Source organism: Cyrtonyx montezumae, unplaced genomic scaffold (genome assembly GCF_038088225.1).
Source record: "Cyrtonyx montezumae isolate F1298 unplaced genomic scaffold, pur_monq_1.0 scaffold_0, whole genome shotgun sequence".
NCBI classification, from domain to species: Eukaryota; Metazoa; Chordata; class Aves; order Galliformes; family Odontophoridae; genus Cyrtonyx; species Cyrtonyx montezumae.
This window is the reverse complement of record NW_027071824.1, coordinates 30,568,669-30,589,953: the sequence shown is the minus strand read 5'-3', so window position 1 is coordinate 30,589,953 and position 21,285 is coordinate 30,568,669. Positions and strand designations below refer to the sequence as shown.

General features: G+C 36.9%; 1 protein-coding gene across 1 annotated transcript in view; it reads right to left on the bottom strand.

The window, feature by feature from the left end:
- PRKN (parkin RBR E3 ubiquitin protein ligase) overlaps positions 1 to 21,285 on the bottom strand; it is a 654,450-nt gene that overhangs the window by 264,722 nt on the left and 368,443 nt on the right. Inside the window, exon 7 of the mRNA XM_065731250.1 lies at positions 12,368 to 12,504. Within this exon, the coding sequence (XP_065587322.1) occupies positions 12,368 to 12,504 (137 nt within the window). The remainder of the gene's footprint in view (positions 1 to 12,367; positions 12,505 to 21,285) is intronic.

The following is a 21,285-nucleotide window of genomic DNA, read 5'->3' as shown; positions in this document are numbered from 1 at the left end:
ATCTACAAATATAGCTGCTTGAACTTATTTTCTTTCCACTGAGAAAAAAGATAGCTTTTTTAAAGCAAAATCACAACTGAAGCCATAAGAGAAATACAGGAGCACTGGAGACAAAACTCTGTATTTGCTGATATTTTACCATTTTCTTGATTATTTATTTTTTTTGTAACCTCTGCCATTCTCAAGCAAAACAGTTCTGTACAGAAAGTCAGGAAATTCACACTACTTACCCCAGAGGCTAGAATGACTTCCTTCAAAAATAAATAATTAGGCAGAATTACAAAAACCACATTATTTTCCCAAGTGACTGGAACGGCTCCAAGTGATTAAATACATAATTAGGTAGCTTTTCTAAAATGTTTATTATTTACCTGAGAGTCTCATCGCAGACTCTCTGGTAAATACTGTCTCCCTGCTAGCAGTTATTACTAAAAACACCTCCATAATTTCAGCCTTTCTCCAGCAGTGATATAAACAGAGGATATTACCTAGGGCAATGGATCATGAAAAACGAAATCTGTGCCATGCTGCCTATTTAACTGACAAGCTGAGCTTCGTTTGTACCTGGCATTGCACTTTTTCACATTAAAAATGGAGTTGAAAGAAAATAAGAGGACTTTTCAACTCTCTGGTACTTTAGTTTGTGTTTTAGTTGGCCAAAAATGCTGCTGAAGGCGGTGCTTATGAGTGCCCATTTGCAGTCATGGATATGAATGAAAAGAGAGAATAAAAAAAAAAACAACAATATCTATTAACTGCAGTCCTACCTGGTGAAGATAATGAGGGAAATATGTGTGAGCCAAAAACCACATTCCTTCTGACATGGGATTTTCTTCTCCAGGCAGCTGCCTGTGGCCAAAGCATCACAGAGGACTGAGCTTAATCTGCAAGTGCTGCAATGGCCTCTGTTCGGTGAATGTGCAGTTATAGCACCAGAGATGCAACAAGCGACTGAGAACATTCCTGCTCACAACTCACTGTTCTATGTGGAGCACAAAGAGACATGGAAAAAGGTCACCAAACAGACTAACTAGCTCCCTATGTCTCAACCACCCTTCTCCTAGTGATCATAAACAATAAAACTGATTCTCAAAAGTGACCTCTTACATTACTCCACCTCCAGAGTCAATTTCACATGCTTTATCTACCCAGAGTCCTAACTACTTTGTGGTCTTTATAGAAGAGATCAAGAGTGACTAGAATTTCAATTAGAGAAAAGAGGGCAGTAGGACAGAGACAAATAACAAGGTGAGAAAAATAAAAAAGATGAAAGGAGAAATGAAGAGCAGGAGAAAAAAAGATGGAAAAGAATCAGAGAATAAGACAACAACATTTGGTGATCAGCAAATGAGGCAACAAAGACAGGCAGACAAAAAGGGTATTGGCAGCTCAAGAATGAAAAAAAGATTTTGATTCTCTAAAAGAAAAGGAAAGAAGGAAAAACAATGAAATTATTAATAGAAATAATGCAGAATCATGATAGGCTTATTCTTGAATTAAAATAAAATGAATTTCTGCCATAGGTACTTTGACCATTTCAATAATAATCATAACATGAAAAGTATTCCTGAAGCTCTGTTGAGAGTTGCATGCAGCGTGAGCCACAAAGCTGAAGGTGGAGTAGCTGAGATCGTGCACCAAATGACAATACATGCACACTTTGCCAGACTATTGCTTTTATAGCAGGCTGCCTATTTTTTTTTTCTCCTAAAGTTTAGAAAAAGATGCTTAGGGCAAAGAGAGGCAGAGAAAGAAACAGGCAGACAGTGGGCAATTTTGATAGCACACCAGAATCAGGATGCTCTCAGCTTCAAAGATCACTGTTCCCATAACAATCTGATTTCTGTTAAACAGATTGCACCTGGTTCTTTCTGTTTAGGCACACTGATGGCATGTAATCCGTAATAGTTCATGTATTATATAATCTTATGTCTCCATATTAGAACTCATTATTTACTGTTGAAATTTATACATGAGCATTTGGAATAAACAATGTGTGAAAAGTAATTGACAGGTAATGTTTGAACACTGAACTAAAGCTGTTAGTGAGGGAGGCAACTAGTAAAGGTCTGGCAAGCTTCAATTCCTTGACCATTCTAGTAACAGCTAAATGATGAGAACCTCTTCTACCACCATTTTTAAGCCATTAAAAAAAATATAAATAAAATATAAATTTCACTATAACTCTTAAACTATATCTCTTTTGCCTTTGATAACTTCCTTTTTCTATGAATCGGATTGAATGCTACAAAAGTTCCTTTTTAGGTGTCATTTATTCCGTCTAAGCAAAGCATCCACTTAAGCTCCACAAATTGCAGTGGTAGTGTCATTACACTTACTATAAGGGCAAGACATATAGCACTGCAGAAAACCCACCAGCATTAAAAAGTTCCAGCAGACTATTGCCCTATTACTTTCATTCAAACAATGAGGCTACTTTGTTTTTAGATCTAAAATGTGACACAAATGTTTCTAAACTAGCCTAAACTTCTCATGCATCAAATGAAAAAAAAACCTAACTGTAAGCCTCTGGATAATTCCTTAGCATAAGAGATCTTATTAATAATCATTATATGTTTAAACACATTTTTGTCTTGAAGATTCTTGTTTTCAAATAAATGACACTGCTACCATACAGTTGACAAATACGAATAAGCAATGGCTTGATAGTTTAGTATCTCACTGTAATAGCCTGTGAATCTGTAACCTAAACTTATTTGGATCACTGTTTCTTGTGGTCATCCCTCAGCTACCTGTACTCACTGCCAATACTTTGTTTACCCACTCTGTTTGCAGTCCCAAACCATCCAGATTTGTCAGACAGATTACAGTTGCAATATCGTAGGACCAGCTCTTAAAATTGGCCTGTGGCACCAGGTTCGTGAAACTACTCAACTATTGTATGGGAATTGAACCATGGCCTGAACCACTGATTGATCACCTGAGGCAAGCACTGAGTCAGCCGCAGGGGCACAGGTGAAGGCAATGTACCTTTGTGACTGGAAGGGGTGCAGTCTGACTCCACCTCTCCCAGACCCCATTTAAGGGCTGACCACCACTAGGGAAGGATCTCTCGTTGGAGATCCCTCCCGTGTGAAGTCATCCATGAGCCTCAACTATAGTAAAAGGTGAGCCACCCTTTACTTACTAGTAGACTGTGTACCATCTATATAAAGCCTTATGGAAATATACCATCCTCCGCGATATCTCCTCTGAATTCCATCCTTTTGAATTATCTGCCCTACAACTATCAAAGTCAATACACAACTTGTTACATCAGCTTGGAGAATGCAACGTGCAGGCGCTTAGATTTCATAAACTTTTCATTTTTTAGTTAGTATGAAGGGACCTGATAAAAGCACTGCAGATTGCACCTCAGCAGCATTACATCAGTGCAAGTGACACTGTGTTGTTCCATTCTAATTTCTGATTTACAAAAAATCAGCTATTTACAGATTATCAAGCATCCTCTGAGGCTGTATTTGAACCCAGAATAGAATGAAAATCTCCTCTCTAAATGATAAACCTTATTCTCTTTCCCCTCATTTCTTTCTTATAATATATATGGGGAGATTAAAACATATTGAGAGGAAGTTTGAACCGTGTTACTTTTTATAACCCTCGCTTGCACCTACATTGTGCAATCATTTGGCACATCTGCTTTATCAAGAACAAATCTGATTAGGAGTTTTAATAAGGACTTACATCAATAAATTATAACAGATTGGTGATTAGTGGTATTATTTATATGCAATATTTTTTGTACCCCTTATAATGCTGATGTCTGCTTCATAGGGATTAATTATTTTCATAATTTTGTCTAAGTAGTAATATCGAAAATGTCAAAAAGAAAATTAGATTTTCACTTTACAGACACAGAAATTTAATTAAAGCCAGCTCCTTGTTGGAGGGGAACGTCCTTAGCTGGTTCTGTGATGTGGCAGCAGCTCTACATGCTGCCATGTGGGAGACCAAAGTGACTGGGGGAATATTAATCACCAGGCTTCAGAGACTAAACGGATGCTGAATGTGCTGCAGTTGGTCCCAGCAGCTTATTTATGAAATATTTGATGTAGAAGACATCAATGATTTCTTACAAAGGCATCTGCTTGCAGAGTCCGCTTCAGAGATGGCGTCACACCGAAAGAAACCCTCTGCTCTGCTCACATACAAATCGAACTCTCAGGAAACCTGCAATTATCCAGGCACGATGGGCCAAGTTCTCTCTCCTCATGCTATTGTGAAAGTATGAGCTCAACTCCTTGAGCATATTACATTAAATATGCTATAAAAACTAGCAACTTCTGTTGGACATTTCTAGGGCAAAAAGCCAGATGTCACCAGTCTGTGGAAGAACAGTCCACATGAAAACCACAAAACTACTGTGATTAATAGCTAAACTCCCATCCTCACCAAAATGTGAGAGAAGATGGAAGCATTATTTCACCATTTTACTCACTCTCCCTCTTTAGAGCTCTCCTCTTTCATTCCTTGAATGGTCACCAACACTTAGTCTTTCAGTTCCATCCCTTCATGATTCTCTTTCCACTGTTCCCTGTTTATCATTCCTTCTTTCTATTCACATTGCCCACATTTTTCATACAGTATCTTCCTCAGTCACATTAATGCCCATGAACTAGAATTTTAGCACTGTTCTATGACTTGAATTTGACCCAACCACAAAGGAAGTTTTAATTCAAAAGCTGTTCCTTCTTTCTTAATATTTTTTCTGCAAAAGATAGATTTCAAGAAGATACAGGCAAAATAATTTACTTCCTAAAATCCCTATCAGCACTTACAAAAGACAAATTAGAAATCAGTTTGAATTAAAAACCAATTCAAGCAGTGAGTTGTACAGTTGATGACTAACACAACAATACTACCTGCTCATGGAAGACAACTTTTCTTAATTCGATGGAAGTTTAAAAGTGATTATTATTATTGTATGCGGCTGGCAAATCAAGTGATTATTATCTAATAAACCACTACAGGCAAGAACACTTTCAGTCAGAACAAGCAAAGTTCATTTCCAAAGATAAAGTCACAGCTCTCATGGACTCCAGCTTAGGCAAAAAAGAACTTACATTTTAGCTGGACATATAACCACCCTCCAACATACATTCTGCTGCTGTTTCAATACTGCCCATTTTACTTTGACACTGAACATTGTAATCTACAGAACAAACAGTCCACTTTGAAAGATCATTCTTAGATGCTCATAGAGTCAATTAATTTCTAAACAAGATTTCTTTTTATTACCACTTGCTCTTAAGTCATACTAACCAGAGCAACCATACGTGCGCTGTCATCTCCATGTAGTTCAGGAATAAAATACATCACAGCAGCAACAACAACAAAAGTAAAGAGATTATGAAGAACACCTACAGTAAGATACCCAACACTGAATTTAATTATGATAATTCACATTTTTTAAGGATCACATGGTATTATTTCATTATAGTTATTCCCAGAGAAGAATTTAATGTCAGCATCAAACATATCACTTGTTTAAAAATTTTGAGACCTTTTTGATACAAAGCAGGCAATCTGCAGCTATGGAAACACAACAAACACTTAAAGGGACAAATCTCTAATGCTGCTGCTTGAACTTCAGTCAACACTGAAAGTGGAAATGAAGGAGCTGCTATGACCTTCTATCGTGTCTTTTGAGCTCAACTGTCATGCTTCTGCTAGTAAAGAACCACCAAAAAGTGCTTGATACACTATTGGTTCACGTTTATTTTAAGCCCATAGCGAGACACTAATGCAGATAACCATTAAAAGATCTTCAAGAAACAGCTGCAAATTCAATTGCCTCTTGAGAGTGAAAATCTGGTTTCTCTACAGACTTTTTGTTTCCTTCTCCAGCTAACTGTGCACTGGAAAGTGGCCAGCTTAGCTTCACCAGCTAGACTTGGGTAGAAAGCAATCTAGCTGTATCATCTGATAGACTTTTGGCAATTTTAAAAAATAATACAATAATATGTGGAGGTGGATGATCTTTTATTTGCAAGGCTGTCTCCTTCAGAGTTCTGCACAGATCTATGCCACTTGTTCTGTGCATACATAATGTTAAGAGGAAAAAAAAAAGTTTCTCATTTTAGCATATTAAAAGAGTTCACAGAGACTTAAAAGAAAGGAAACCAGAGGAATTCACTTTTAAAACATACTAGAGGTGAAAGAAAATGATGCATTCCTATGAAAAGCACTGTAACAAGACTCACTGTTCCAATTCAAACTCAGTAAATGATCCCTTGCATAACTTCTGGCTGCTGCATCACCCTCACTTCCCTTGTTTTGACACACAAGTGTTAAGTCCAAAGGGAATGACATTGCCTCTTCCTAAGACATACAACTAACCTTTAAAGTCAACGCAGTATGTTCAAACTATCGTAACACGAATAACAATGTGACTGTAAGAAGGAAAGCCTCTCTGTAGAAGTGCGAAGCAGTCACTTTAGGAATTGGTCAACAAGATGAGAGCAACAGCATATCATTTCCATACAATACCACTTCTGAGAAAAGCTCCTCTATGATGATGCCCTTCACCAGTCCTTCCCCTTACGAGGATGCAAACTGGACAAGTAGGCATGCATACTCACCTTAGACTAGGAAAGCAAGCCTCAGACAGATCCATGGGAAATTAATGACAGAAAACATCCAGAAAATAAATAAACAACTATGCCACTTATTAACAAATATCCTGCCAAATGATGTGCTTGGCTAACCTCTTGAGAATACAAACAGAAAACGTGCTTGATTTCAGCATTTTCCTTGTGATGGACAATGCTGGAAAAAAGAAAAACACAATTAGAGCTATCACACAAATACTCTGAAAGTCCTAACTGCTAGTTTACTAATTTTGCTAGTTTACTAATTTCTATGAGAGAAAGAAAACCTCTCCTAAGTTGTACAATAAAGAACAAAAAAAATCCATTTCTTCAGTCTCCTACATCTGCTTCTGTATGCTTAGATATTTCACAGAAACAAGAAATTATGAGAAGTTTGTAGCTGTCAAGGACTTAACACCCCTGACATTTACATATTAAGTTTAAGGAGCAGTTTGAAAAATTTCCAACAGCTGCAAATGTGACTGCTTTCAACCCCTTGTATTTTATTATTCTAATAATAATACTAATAGAGTGCCATTTCCTACATTACTTTGAATACTTATAAGCAGGATTGTTGGAGAATAGAGATTTCAGAAAACAATTCATGTAATTGAGGCTTCCATACCAGGTGCATTTTGCTTCTTGCACTAACTGCTGCACTCTATCAAGCCCCACTGTCTGCTTCCTCAGCACATCCTCAAGAATGCTCTTTTCAGAGATCACTGACCTCCACTTTAAAACCCCGCGCACACATGCAACTTCCTAAACACATCAGAAATGTTGTTATTAATAAAAAAAGACTCAGAAGTATTATTCAGAGAGGCTACTGCTTTGACATCCTCCACAGGAATAAAAAACTTCCTATTACTACACAAATAGAATAAAACGGAGATTAAAAAAAATTAGCCCTAAAAAATCTCCTTAAACATTTGCCAGCAACATTATTTTAATGGAATATGACTCTTCAAGTAGTTTCTTATACTGTAAGTCTTCAGTCCTTTCTATATATAAATACATACATGAAATTGCCACCCACTAATGTGTGGTAAAACAAGATTTCTTACAGATACAACAGTGTATTACAGTCATCTGGGGATCTGAGTCTTTCATCCAGATTCATTTAAAATACATCATCCATATGATTACTTATAAGAAATAAATTGAGGCATTTCTGCAAAGTGCCTACAGCAGTGTGAAACCTTGCCTTTCCTTGGCCTCACCAACTTTTCTTCTGCCAAAGATCCATGGGGACTAAGGCCTGTAATGCCGTAATGCTTTCTTAAAATTGAAACAGTGATCATAAGAACAGTATGTGTTTAAATATGGTAACACATTGTATGCTTGTATACAATTTCTGCTTTGAAGTAATGCTACGAGATTCTTTGCCCTGCACAGTAACTAAATAACTACAAATGATCTTTCATGCATATGCAAATCTGTCCCTCTAAGCACCTTATTAATTATTTCAAAGATACTTGGAGGTCACCACTCATGGAAATTTCTATGCATGAAGCCTCATTAATACAAGACACCACACAGAGAGATAGGATAGATTTTTGTTGCCATTTAACAAGGGCAGAGAGAGTATTATCTATAACGTTTACTTTTTAATTTTAATGACCAACAAAATACAGCCAGCTTGCATCCTTAAGTCCTTTCTCTGAGCTGATACAGTGGGCTTGAACCATGGGGCTGCTGCTACTATTTTCTAAGCAGCTAATCCTATCAATACACCAGGACTACTGTGCTCAGAGCTGCAGCCCTCCATGCTGGCTGATCCCAGCTGGAATAGTGCTGCCTGGCACTAGATTAGCAGCTAAGCACTAAGGAATTAATTTTGTTCTTCCAAAAGTCTCAGCAATAACATGTTTTGTATAAGAATGACATACAACTATGGCATTATCAAGTTGAAAAATCATAGTTCATCAGATGAGATGGCCTTCCCCTGAACACATTACACATCTTCTACTTAATTAAGTTGTGTAACAGAGAACAGAAAAGAAAGGATGAAATCAGACAGAATACCTGAACACAATGACAAAACACACCTTCCGGCATATATGTGCCAAGGAGCAAGTTATTAAACCTACTTGAGAAGCACTATTTATCTGAAATCCCTAGATCCTGACTGGTTCAAGTTACCATACACATGGTAACGCTGATCTTGTTTATCACAATGACCCTCCACTGTAGCTGCTGCTGTTTATTTTTATTCTGTTTTTTCATCATTCTTGCCTCTACATTGATCCAACAGAAGATATAAAAATCTCACTCTGTTGGAACATCCCTTGATAAAAATCAGTAACAGTGAGTCAAATGTTAATGGAAACTGCAGGCTATGTTCATTATGTTATCTATTTAAAAAAACTAGAATAAACACAGCTAATTGGAAGTGCAAAAGATTTAGACTTAATTACAAAAACACACTCTCCTCTACAGTTCTATTCCGTTGTGTGCATATATGCCTTGAAGAAATGGACTAGATTTAAAATAATTCTTGTGTGAAAACTGAAGTCATTTTTACAGAGCATAAATTTTGAACACCAGTATTTTCTGTTCAAGACACTATAAATACAACTCCACCATTAGTCTGTGATGCATAAAATACATTAACTAATATAGACTGAGGTTTTGATCTGTCTGTGACACCTGGTCACCTACTGCAACATGAACTTCGTTATAGTAAATATGACTTTGTTTTGTATTCCTTTTACATGTAGGCTCAGAACAACATCTAACCTTTCAATAAAGCTCAGATCAAATATTTTCTGCTTTGACTCAAGCGCTGTTAGAAGTAACACATTATCAACGCTGCCACTGTTAAAAAAAAAGTCATTTCTTGGCATGCCCCATGGTATTCATTCATGTCAAGAGGAAATAATTTTGGGCTTCGCTGAGGTAATTAGAACAAGCTGTGTCACTGCTTCATCTTTCTCACATGTAAATACAAACTGCAAATTGCAATAATGAAGATTGTGAACTCTAGATTGCAAAAATGCAATCTTCTACTATTCAGTAGGAGTGCTATGATAAGTAGAAAAGTCACATGATACTATAATGAATGTTTCTTAATTGAATTCATGGCTGACGGAAGCTGCTGAATGCATAGCTATGAAGGAGGCTAAACTTATTTATAGCAGAACAGTAAGAGCAAAAGGATTGGCAACACAGGCTTTGCTCTTCACAGGTGTGACACAGCTCAGTGCTGTGTCTTTCTCCACCAACAGAAGGTAAGTTAGTCATCAGTTCTTAAATACAAACAAATATCTTGCATACAAGAAATTCATGTTCAAGGCAGCTGCAGAAATGCAGCAGTACAGTTACAACAGCACCAGTCAGACTCTTCGGCCCGCAGTGCAGTCAAAAATATAATGTTTAGAAATGTTTCTATTGATAAAGAACTCAATACATCAAAGAGAACTGACAGAGACATCAGCAATCAAAAAAAATTTCTGGCTTAGATGAAGTATTATTTAAAGCTGTGGAATGCTCAGAGATTCTGACTGAGAACCTGTGCAACACAAAGCATGCCACCACAATATAATGTCAGTGCTTCTTACAGATCAACAGGCTGGTTCTGTATAAGCTGAAACACCTGAACATCACTCTGCAGAAAAAGTAGGATAGATCATGAAGTAGTATTTGCCTTGTCAGTCCACATCAGCAATGTGCAAAGTTTTGTCCAACATGTTGTACTGACACAACTATACTGCTTTTCCTTCAGTATCATAATTTGTCTCTAACTCAGTCTTAGTACTGCACTACACGTAGGCAAATCTAAGATATGCACTTGATTGACCCAGGGTAGTGTCAAAATACTTGAAGAGACTTTTTTCAAAGAAACATTTTTATAGAGGGTGAAAAGACAAAATATATGATACTTCTGTTATTTTTATTCCTATTATCACAAATGCCACTCCTAGAACTAGTACTACTACTTTGTTGTATAATATTTAGAAAACAGTTTTTCCACTTGAGAAGATAGAAAAAATGAAGACTAGCATATTTCCACGTTCAGCTATTTTAGCACAAACCATAACACATGAGAGTAGATGGACAGCTGAGCCCTCACTTGAACAGCAGAAGTACAGTCCACACATTCTATAAGGTCTCCCTTTCATAGGCCAATCCCATGCCTTCCTCACTCCTTAAAGACTGAAATAATTTTGCATTTTCCCCTCAAATCATCCCTACTCTACCTCTACTGCTTCCCATAGTTCCCAACTTCAACACAAGTAAAGGGAGAGAAGTGCAACTTGCCACTACCAGCCAGAGATAAAAATCTATGCAAGTTTGTCTTCATTCTAAGAGAAAGGAATGACAAAACATTCAAACTGAATGACTGAAGTTGCATGATTCAGACAAAATTCCTACTATAATTATTACGCAGTTGTACCATGACAGCAGTATGACTGAAAAAATGGATTACGGACAGAAGAGGTGAGAAGGATCATTAGTTTAAAGTAACAGGTGCAAAAGTGACACTACCCGAGGTTGCAAAGAAACCCACAGGAGAGGAGAAAGATGAGTTGCAGAGTGCATGACTGAGAGAACTGATTTATCTAAAGGTAACTAAAGAACAGGGAACTGAAGGATGGATTCAACGCAATTAAAGTTATAGCTAGTTAATTTATGTAGTGCAGAAAACTGATTAATTTTTGGAGAAGTAGGCAAGGGAGGTTAAGAGTACAGACTAACAATACTACAGTAACGGTAAAGGAAAGAGTGCTAGGAAGAAAGTTCCCTTCGTGTTCTTTATACAATACTAAAAATAATTTTGTATGTAACTACAGTAGCAGAGCAAGGTGCCCATGAGGGAAAAGAGAACTACAACAAGAGCTGTCAGGTAAACAGCACATAAAAGTAACTCTAGTGAAAAGTTATTTGATGCCCATTGCAAGATTGTTTCCAAGATAACTAATAACAAACTATTTTAATGGCTCTTATTATTGCATTTCCAATATCTTTCAGGCATTCCTTTTCTGTGTTACTCTTAAGAAACGTTGACCATTTTTCTTTGAAGTAGTAGTTTGACACTTTCTTATCAAATACTCAAGCAACTAGCTAAAGCCAGTTTCTATACAGCTTTTAATATACTGGAAAATTAGTATCGCACCACTTATACAGCACTTATTTCAAATAAATACGCACATACGCTGATAAAACAATAGGAAAATCTAATATACTACTTACAAGTAAAATTTTTGAGAACTTTTCAGTTCACAAGCCAGTGTAATGGAATCAATTCTCCCAACACATCTTTCAGATTTAGAGTCTTTGCCTTATGTCAAATTTTGTTTCCTATGCAGGTAAAACCTACCATTCTTTAAGGGTGCTCTACATTTCATTCGATGCAGCAACAATTAGTAGCAATAACTTAATCAACAAGAAGACTATATGAAATTCGTACCACAGTCCTTTTTGTTAACTTTCTTGGCCTGTCTTCAAGAGCTAATAAATTGTTTCATTCAACACTGGAAATGTGGAGGCAAAGGATTTTTTTAATTTTGAACTAGAAGAGTAATGCAGAACCTCAATTAGCACTTCATGATTATAAAATGCTGACAAAAAGGAATCCATTTAAAATCCTCCTGTTCACATGCTCAGCAAGATCCACTTCAATATTCAAATACCTTCTCCATGACATGAAACAACTCCTAAACAGCAGAATTTTGTGGGTATACTCAAAATAATACAAAATAAAAATGAACTCAAAATAACTTTTTTTTTTTAAGAGAAAAACTGCTCCAACATACCTACACAAGGGAGGGAGTAGCCAAGTTCTGGGTCATAGGTGAACTGACGGTCATTCAGCATTGTCACGCAGTACAAATGGAAGCAGTCTAGACAAATGACATGGCGATGCATGCACGGGAACACAAGCACGGGACTCCTGTTAAAAACAGAACCATGAAAATGATAAACAAGTATGCTACAATATAAACCCTGTGGATCAAAATCCACAAAAAGCTTCATAACAAAACTTCTAATTTTGAAATAATTTTTCATTAGTGGTACACAAGACAAGCAAGACATAATTCCAGAATTTAGCGTGGGACTTCGTAACATTTTTATAGAGAGTTTCTAACGTGAAACGTATACATGATACAGGAGATAAATTTTGACTGAAACTTGCAACTTCACCAAAAACTGGAATATGAGGCAAGGAAAGTGCCTTAGAAACAGAAAACCTTTGTATGCTGTGAGATAAGATTATATGTGGTAAAATACAAACTTTCAAAGGTAAGATTAAATAGAAACGTTACAAGAGAAATATGACCAGCTAAGGAAAGTATACAGAACTTTGTGATAACCACCATGTCCCTTCAGTCTCTCAAAGCAGTCAATGAAGCTCTAAAGGGAGATAATTCCTGCAGTGAGAATAAGCAATGTCATTCGGCTTCTGGAGAGAGGTATGTGATTCATCTGGGAAGAAGATTGCTAAACTTCAGTGCCACATGCCAGTAATTATCTCTGGGCTAATTGAGAAATTCCCAGTACAGTCAACATACACAGTGGAGTCCGGAGCAAATCAGTCTCCAGCTGTCTGCTGAAGTAAGCTGAATCGACTTCTTGACTGCATGGTCTGTATGGATGAAAAACCCACTAACAATGATAAGGGCTCCAACAGTCACCACACATGCAGACACCTACATGGACATACCTAGACATGCATATCTCAAGCTTGACAGGATACTGCTTGTGGAATTGCAGAGGAAGAACTCTTGGGAACAGTGAGGACAGTTTAATTAGTGAGCTGGATTGTACCCTAAGACACTCCAGCAGTGACCACAGCAAGGAGTGGCAGCAGCTCTCAAAATCCTTTTCAGAACCACTTCTACTGAAGGTGGAAGAAAAAAATAGAGCAAGATAGTGAATATCACATGCACATAAAATGTTTCACCACTGCAGGCACAATTTGTTATAAGTGAAGCTCAGTTAACTTCTGATAGACACACTTTAACTGTCAATTCCAGAGCAATGACCATGACCCCCGTGATAAAGTAATGTGCTCTTTAAGTGTTGTACAACACTGCTTGCTTATCTCCTTCTTGAGAAATATGACCAACCCCAAGCATCAAAAATAATAAAAAAAACAAGCACAGAGAAAGAGATGCATTAAGATGAAAAGGGCAGTGAGATTCCCACATAAAGGCTGAAATAATATACTACTTTTATTTGCCTTTGGGCAAATGTGGATAAAAATAGGTTAAAAGTATTTTCAAAAATGAGTAAGGGTTTCTCACATATTCACAGCACTCCATGAGGTAGGTATTAAAATACATTAAATACAGCAGAACTTAACAAAATATTAGAGTTAACAATACTAGTATAACTTTTTCAAAGCATCATCTAGCAGGATTTACAAACTTATTCAAACAGGAAATCATCAAGCCCTCAATATGGGAATGCAATGACAAAGTTTAATCAATAATATTTTTAGATAGTGTATATAAGCATTTAATCATCCATGAAAAATGCTTTGGAGTTGCACATAGTATAGAATTCATGGCAGTGTGTATTGGTGTCTCTAAAAATATAATCTGTGTTTTAAGGATTTTGTTGAATAAAGCAGCTTAAAAATGGAATTAAATAAAACCTACCCATTACTAATCCTTATTAGTTGCCCACTTGCTGTTCTGAATGTAACAAATAATAATTTTGAAAAGACAGCTGTAAGGCAAAATGAGAAGCTGATCTGTATAATTTTAGCTCTGAATGCTCCCAAAATCACCAAAGAGAGACTGGAGGAACAGTTATCTTTTTCTTACTGTGCAGAAGATCCCATGGCTCCCCAAGTCAATGAACTAGAACACACCTCAAAGATTTCTTCCAGAACCAGTCCAAGTTGCCTATAGCTGTAAAGGACCCCTCTCTCTTTCAGAGTTAATTTCTCATTTTTATGGGACTACCTGTTTAGTCTATGTAAAGCTTCTTGGATGTAAATTTGTATTTTGTCCTCAAAATAAAGGTCAGAGAGGAACAATTTTTGCATAAGGAGCAATTCACCAACAGTTAAGTATCATTAACAAAACAGGTCAGGAATGAAAATGGTGTTTTCATATTTTCACCTAAACCTGCAGGAAATCAAGGCCTCCATTATGCAAAGAAGCCACTACCATCAGTTACTAAAATAATCAACATAATGGATTCACGATATCAAATTTGCTTCTTAACATATTGCAGTTGTTCGAAATCAAACAATACTCTCCCCAAGGAGCTCAGATCCTAAGGGAGAACTTCAGTGTTTAGGTGTGCTGTCTTTTAACAGATTCACAAGCAATACACAGAAAGTACATGCAAGTCTGAGTTCTGCCTGTATTTTGAAACACAGAACTTAGCTTAAACAATGAAGTCTGTTAATTTTGCAGCTTTTGCTATCTGTGTCTGTGGCTTTCAGAAATCTGTATGCAGTGTAGATTTATCCAAATTAATCGGGCATTAGAGCGGTCACTGTATTAGAACATTTGCAAATTTTGTACAAAAAGAAACCACTTCTAGTTTAAAAGGGATACAGGAGTTTTGTTTTTGAGATCAGTAAACAAAGTGTCGAGATTACGTTCATAATACTTGAGCAAAGCTAGTAAATACTCATTCATGATAGCCTTAAGAGTTATTAAATAGAGGCCCTGCTTGAACCAAACAATTTATTTTAGAAAAGAATATTATAAAAGTAAAAAATCTTCCACATAGTATTAACAAGAGTCCTTGCTCAATCTAACGTAACAGACTAGTAATGGAAGTCTGATGTATATTTTAAGAGGTATTTCATAGGTTCCATTTACATAATGTGTTGGGCTGAATTAGAGGCTTTGTGAGAATAATATATAAGAAAAATGTTTCTCACAGCAAGGGATAAGTTGGCCCTTTTTGTTCGCCAATTAGGAATGTAACCACTTTTAAAAACTGAAAATCCACCATTACAATGAATCACAGAAATTTTCTGTAAGTCACCCACTTCTCTGCGCTCTGATTCCTTTTCATTAGAATTTTATCAGCATGAATTTACTTAAATCAAAAGAAAAAGAGAACCTAAATGTTTCTGCTTTGTGTTATTATCGTCAAGTAACTGTGGCACAACTACAGCACAGGGGGGAGTGCTGTCAGGTATGTACACTCTCCCCCCCTTCCCCTAACTGAGAAGTAGGGAGGCACAGATAATTCTCAGATACACTACAACAGTGCTCTGGCTAAATAAAGATATGAAGACTTGATCTTGTTTAGATAAGAATCCCACAGGGAAATCAATTGTACCAGTATATCCCAAAATCTCACAGCTGTTATTAATGCACTGAAAGTGAGTCTGGTGACTATGAACATGAGGGACCACTAACTGACAGTAACCATTCACAGGTATAACAGTGCATTAATTACGTACCTTTTAATGCCTATTTAAGAACAAGCTGGCAGGCATTTGTCCCTCGCTCGGTCTTTATCCTTCAGATTTTGAAAAAAGATTGACTGGGTGAAGGTTAAACAGTGTACCACATACATCAGTCTATTATTTGTCAGAAAATGCGAGTAGCCACAGTCTGAAGCACTTTGGAGTGAGGAATATATCTAAGCCTGTATAAATCCGTGAAAAACATTTTGGACAAATCTGTGAAACCCCCTCGAGGTCATTTCTAGGTGACAGTTGGATTTCTCTCACCTCAATCTCAGAATCTTAACCAAATAATAATCAAAAACCTTAGCAGATGTCTGTAAGGCTGCCTTGGTGGGATTACAGTCAGTGAAGCAAAAATAGCCATTTGGGATTCATTTCTGTGCAGTAAATAAATCTGAATGCACACAGCTATATCTTCAGCCTTTAACCCCACCTTTGAGTGCTATATTTATCATAACACACTTGTGCATTTCTAATACATTTTTCTGTGTTGGCAATCTTCCTGTACTTCAAAAAGCTTTCTATATAAGTACCATTTTCATTTATAAATGGATCTCTGTGCTATTCCAAAATGAATCTTTGTTAACTAACAGGTCAGATCAATAAGCATCATTCAAAAAAAAAAAATTGCTGAATAAAATATGTAAAAAGGGAGATTATGGGAAATGCAGACTTGGGCTACATAGACACTACAGGCACTCTCATACTTCATAAACAATCAAAATAATTAAACAAATACTATCCTCGAGTAGCACTCAACAGAACAAAATTACAGTGCCTAAATAAGCTACTTCATTCATCCATCACATGTGTAGGAAGGGTACAGTTCATACAAAACTACTGGCACATCTGGTTTTCCTTTATTGCACACAGTTCACGGTCCTACTCAAGACTATTGAAAGAATCGCTTCCTGTTTATTGTGCTTTATGTAAGTGGTTTTCTCACTATGAAAAATACTTCCAAGTACTTCCAGTTAGAGTAGATCATTAAATCCCATTAGAAACACGCTACTATTTATATAAAGTACGAATACAAAAAAATAGAAAATTACCACAGTGATTTCTGTTTTAGAACTAAGGCGGTTTGGAGGAAATAACTGCAACCAGTCCTGCCTTTTAATGAGAAATACACTATTATCTGTGAATACAAGGAGTGACACAGCAACTACAGACGAGACCCGTGAGTAACAATGCAACCCCTAAATATTTTGACAAGGGCTAGGCATTTGAAATGGGTATCAAGATCTTACAAGAGAAAAGAGACAATAATAAAGAACACTGCAGGGAAAAGAAAACCTCTTTCATGGATTTTTAGAATCACTAAAATACACAACCCTGCTTTTCCCTTCCCAGTGGATGAAAATATCTGTGTTTTTGTTGTTTTTTTTTTTTAAACAAAGACTGAAGCAATTAAAATAGTATGTATTTGTATTTTATATAAAAATCCATTAAAACAACAAAAGCTTTCTGTTTTTGTGTCTTTGATAGCTTGCCATACAACACATGAAAGGTCATACAGTGAAGGTTATGAACAGCATGAGACATCTCACTGCATGTGCTTAGATTTTCTGGCTGTGCTTCTGTATAAAAATGTATTCTGACCCACGGCTGTTAATTTAAAGGGGCACTGGCAAAAGAAATCTGACCTACTGTCTCTTTTCTTATGTCATATTTTTCTGCAAAATGAGCTTTCACATTCCTCATTTCTGCTGGAAAGCAGCACTGAGAAACCTGAACACAGGAACAGTCAGACAGTAATAAACTAGAACACAAGAGGACAGGACAGGCTCTCTACAAACAGGAGCACATGATGACAAGTGCTCCTTTCAGCAGAGCTCCTGTTAACCTGTTGTTGTATTTCTTCTCATGCTGTGGACGTGATACGCATTATGGCCTGTAAAATCTGTAACTGCTGTGGCTGGGAACAGCATCCATTCCCCAGTAAGGTAAACAAGAGAACTGTTACATGTAGTTACATAGGTATGTTCGTGCCCTGCAACAGAACTATGGCTTGCTCAGACACCCATCTGAATTCCACGTTGAGACATGAGAAAAATACTTGCCACTAATAGGTGAATCTTATGGTACAAAGTTAGATTATTAGAATAAAGAAGAAACTTTTCCCGTAATGTGTCAGACTAGTTGTCTACAGCTCTCTGTGCACAGCACATAACTGATAAATCAGTCATGCTTTGAAAGGAGATCAGCAGTACCTGATCTCATTCATACATTTAAAGCTTTCTTAATGGGAGCTGAAAATCTTAAAGGAACCTGAAGATGACAAGCAAGGACCAAAGAGGCAGCTCATAAGCAGCCTTACCACAAGTCTTGAGGCAGGACCCTATGAACAACCAGCTGGATAGTGTAAGCATGCAATGTCTTGCCCTTCCACAGAGTATGAAGAGCTTGGTATGGATGTAGTTCTGCAGAGGATATCAGGGCTCTGCTCTTCCCAGCAAGCCCCTGGGATTTCAAGAAGTGCCCTGGCATCAGGCTCATGACAGTTATAAAAACATACATACAACTGCATTTGCTAGAAAACCAGAAAAAAAAAAACACTGTAAGAACAGCAGAGAAGTATCTATAAACATTAACTCAGGTCTGCAGCTTACAGCTTACTGTGAACTGATTCTGCCATCATCACTTCTGCATGCAGTAACCTCCTATAGGCTATGTAGCCTCACCTCTGGCTAACGAAGAGAGGCAAATACTTCACGCACCCTCCCCCAATTTCATCTGGCTCACAGCAGACTTCCCCTCAGCCCAGAAGCAGCCTCCAGCAGCACACACAGAGCCATGCATAGCAAGCAATCCACACCAGTACACACTCTTTTTCTCAGAGACTCCCTCTCATGCTCTTAACTTTGCGACTAGAAACATCCAGCTCTGACAAAACAGAGAGATGTGGTCAGAAATCAGCTTTGTTTGGTTTTCAGAAAAATAATCAAAGAAACAAACACAGGGTTGAACAATGAGAGAATGAAGGGACATTAAATACGAGGAAGAGAGGTTAATGATGCCTGCATGAGTAACACAGTGAAATCCTTCACTAATTAAAGTTGAATGAATAAAAAGTTCAGAATGCCTTTGTGCCTTACTGGTCTTTTATTTCTCTGACTGGTTTCTGAGGATTCCATTGATTCCCTCCAATGATTTAAACCTAATTGAGTATCTATACCTGTAATATAAGTAGTGTCAGCACATGTTCTCATGCCATTGGAAGGCAATCTCCTGTAATGTTAAACTTTTAGAAGGGGTCCTGGCACAGCTTTAGGCTTGAAAAACAGCAACGTCTTTAAAACTTTCTGGACATATTTTAGTATGTTCTTAGGAGTTAGTATATTCTGCCTCCAGTAGGAAACAACAATTTGCGTGTGGAGAGTTTAATACCGTAGACTTTTGGCAGAAGTTCATTCTGGGACTCTAAACACAAGAACTTATTCTGTTTTCTTATTTGGAGATCCATAACTCCATTTTCCCAAACAAACCTTTTGACATAGCCTTCAAAAATTACATTTTCTGTAAATACATCAAATAAAATAAAACGTTCCCAACAGGCAAAACAAGACAGAATTACAACCACATTTTGTCCTCTTGTGAATGCTAAAATTCCTGGAAAGACAGAGGAGAAAAAATATGCCATCACACACAATCTTTTTAATTCCCTGATACTCCAGAAGGGACTAGGTTTGCTGCATACAGCATGTGTCTACTGTGAATACTTCTGTTATTCCTTTTCAGTTAACTCTGAAAATAAACCATGGTGCACTAACTCTGAGTTGCTGCCCTGTCAGCATGCACAGGAGATTAGAAAACTGGAAAACAAAGTAAGGTATAGAAGGGGGAAAGGAAGCAGGAGATAGAAGAGCTAAATTAAGAGCATTTGCTTCTAGAGAATGATCTTTCACCACCTTAACACTGTTTCACGCTTCTTTATCATCTTTCTTTTCAAATATGAATATTCAAATGTTCACCTAAACAATAACTTGAGGGTGCTTCCCATTAAATGAGCCTACAGTCTCAACCAAATATATGATTATTATCTTATAAACAAAAACACCCTGAAGTTATTGTTATAATAAAGTGATTCCTTTATAGAAAATAAATTTCTTCAACTCCTTGCTATCATTATAATTTACAGATATTTCACCATTTCTTCCTCAAGGCATATACTTTAGCATAAACATCATGGTGCAGTTACCTGCATCAGCAGCTCTATTCAAAGAGAAGAGTGAGCCTTGGGCTAGGAAATCTCATTGAATACACTTTGACTTAGTAGATTTTAAGGGTATAAACAGTTAATCTCTGTTAAAAAACGTGATGAAAATAGTTCGCAATCTCAACCACAGCACTGTACTAGTAGTTAGAATAACTTATTCTTTCATTTTCTCAGGTTTTATTTTACTTTTGCAATTATTTCCATAAGAATGTTCATACTGAGATTATTTTTCTTATTTTTTTAATGGACCTTGGACCTTTATGGACAAGAAAAGGTATGTAATCTAAATGCCAAGTATACACGCAGATCCACGTTAAAATCTCTTCATTTGTATACTCTATAATTTCCCTTCATGTCAACATCTTCAAATAGGCAACCACAAAGAAGGAAAAAAACAACAACAACAAAACAAAGAAATACAGTAAAAACCAGGCAACTTTCTAAACAGTTTGTAAGGGATCAGTTCTCTGCTTGTAATTGGGCCAGCAAACAAGAACAGTTTGCAGAAAATTCTAAAAGATTTACAGAGATTAAACCCATTTAATTGAGGATTTTGGCATTTCTTCAAATAATTCAAATACATTTCCATTAATATTGTATTTCTTATTTGGAAGCTGTCTAGATCTCTTAGGCTTTCCTTTTTAAATGAAATTACATCACATAATAGGCCTCAGATAACCTACTAGTTTTGTACATAAAAATTAAAGAATAAACTTGTCCTATCTGTCCATTGGATCCAATAATCTGCATAACACTTAGAAAGACACACAATCCCATAAAATGACATAACATTCTACAGAACCTAATGTATCCTGGGCTGTATCAAAAGAAGCATGGCTGGGAGGTCAAGGGAAGTGATTGTCCCCTACAGTTTACTCAGAAGGTGATAATACACTTAAAAACAAGTTGTCCAGAGAAGCTTGGAATGATCAGTCCGTGCAACTGTTCAAGACCAGGTTGGCTGGGACCCTGAATAACCTGGTTTAGTGGAAGGTGCCCTTGATCATGGCAAAGGGTTGGAATTAGCTTACCTTTAAAGGTCCCTCCAACTCAAACCATTAATGAAC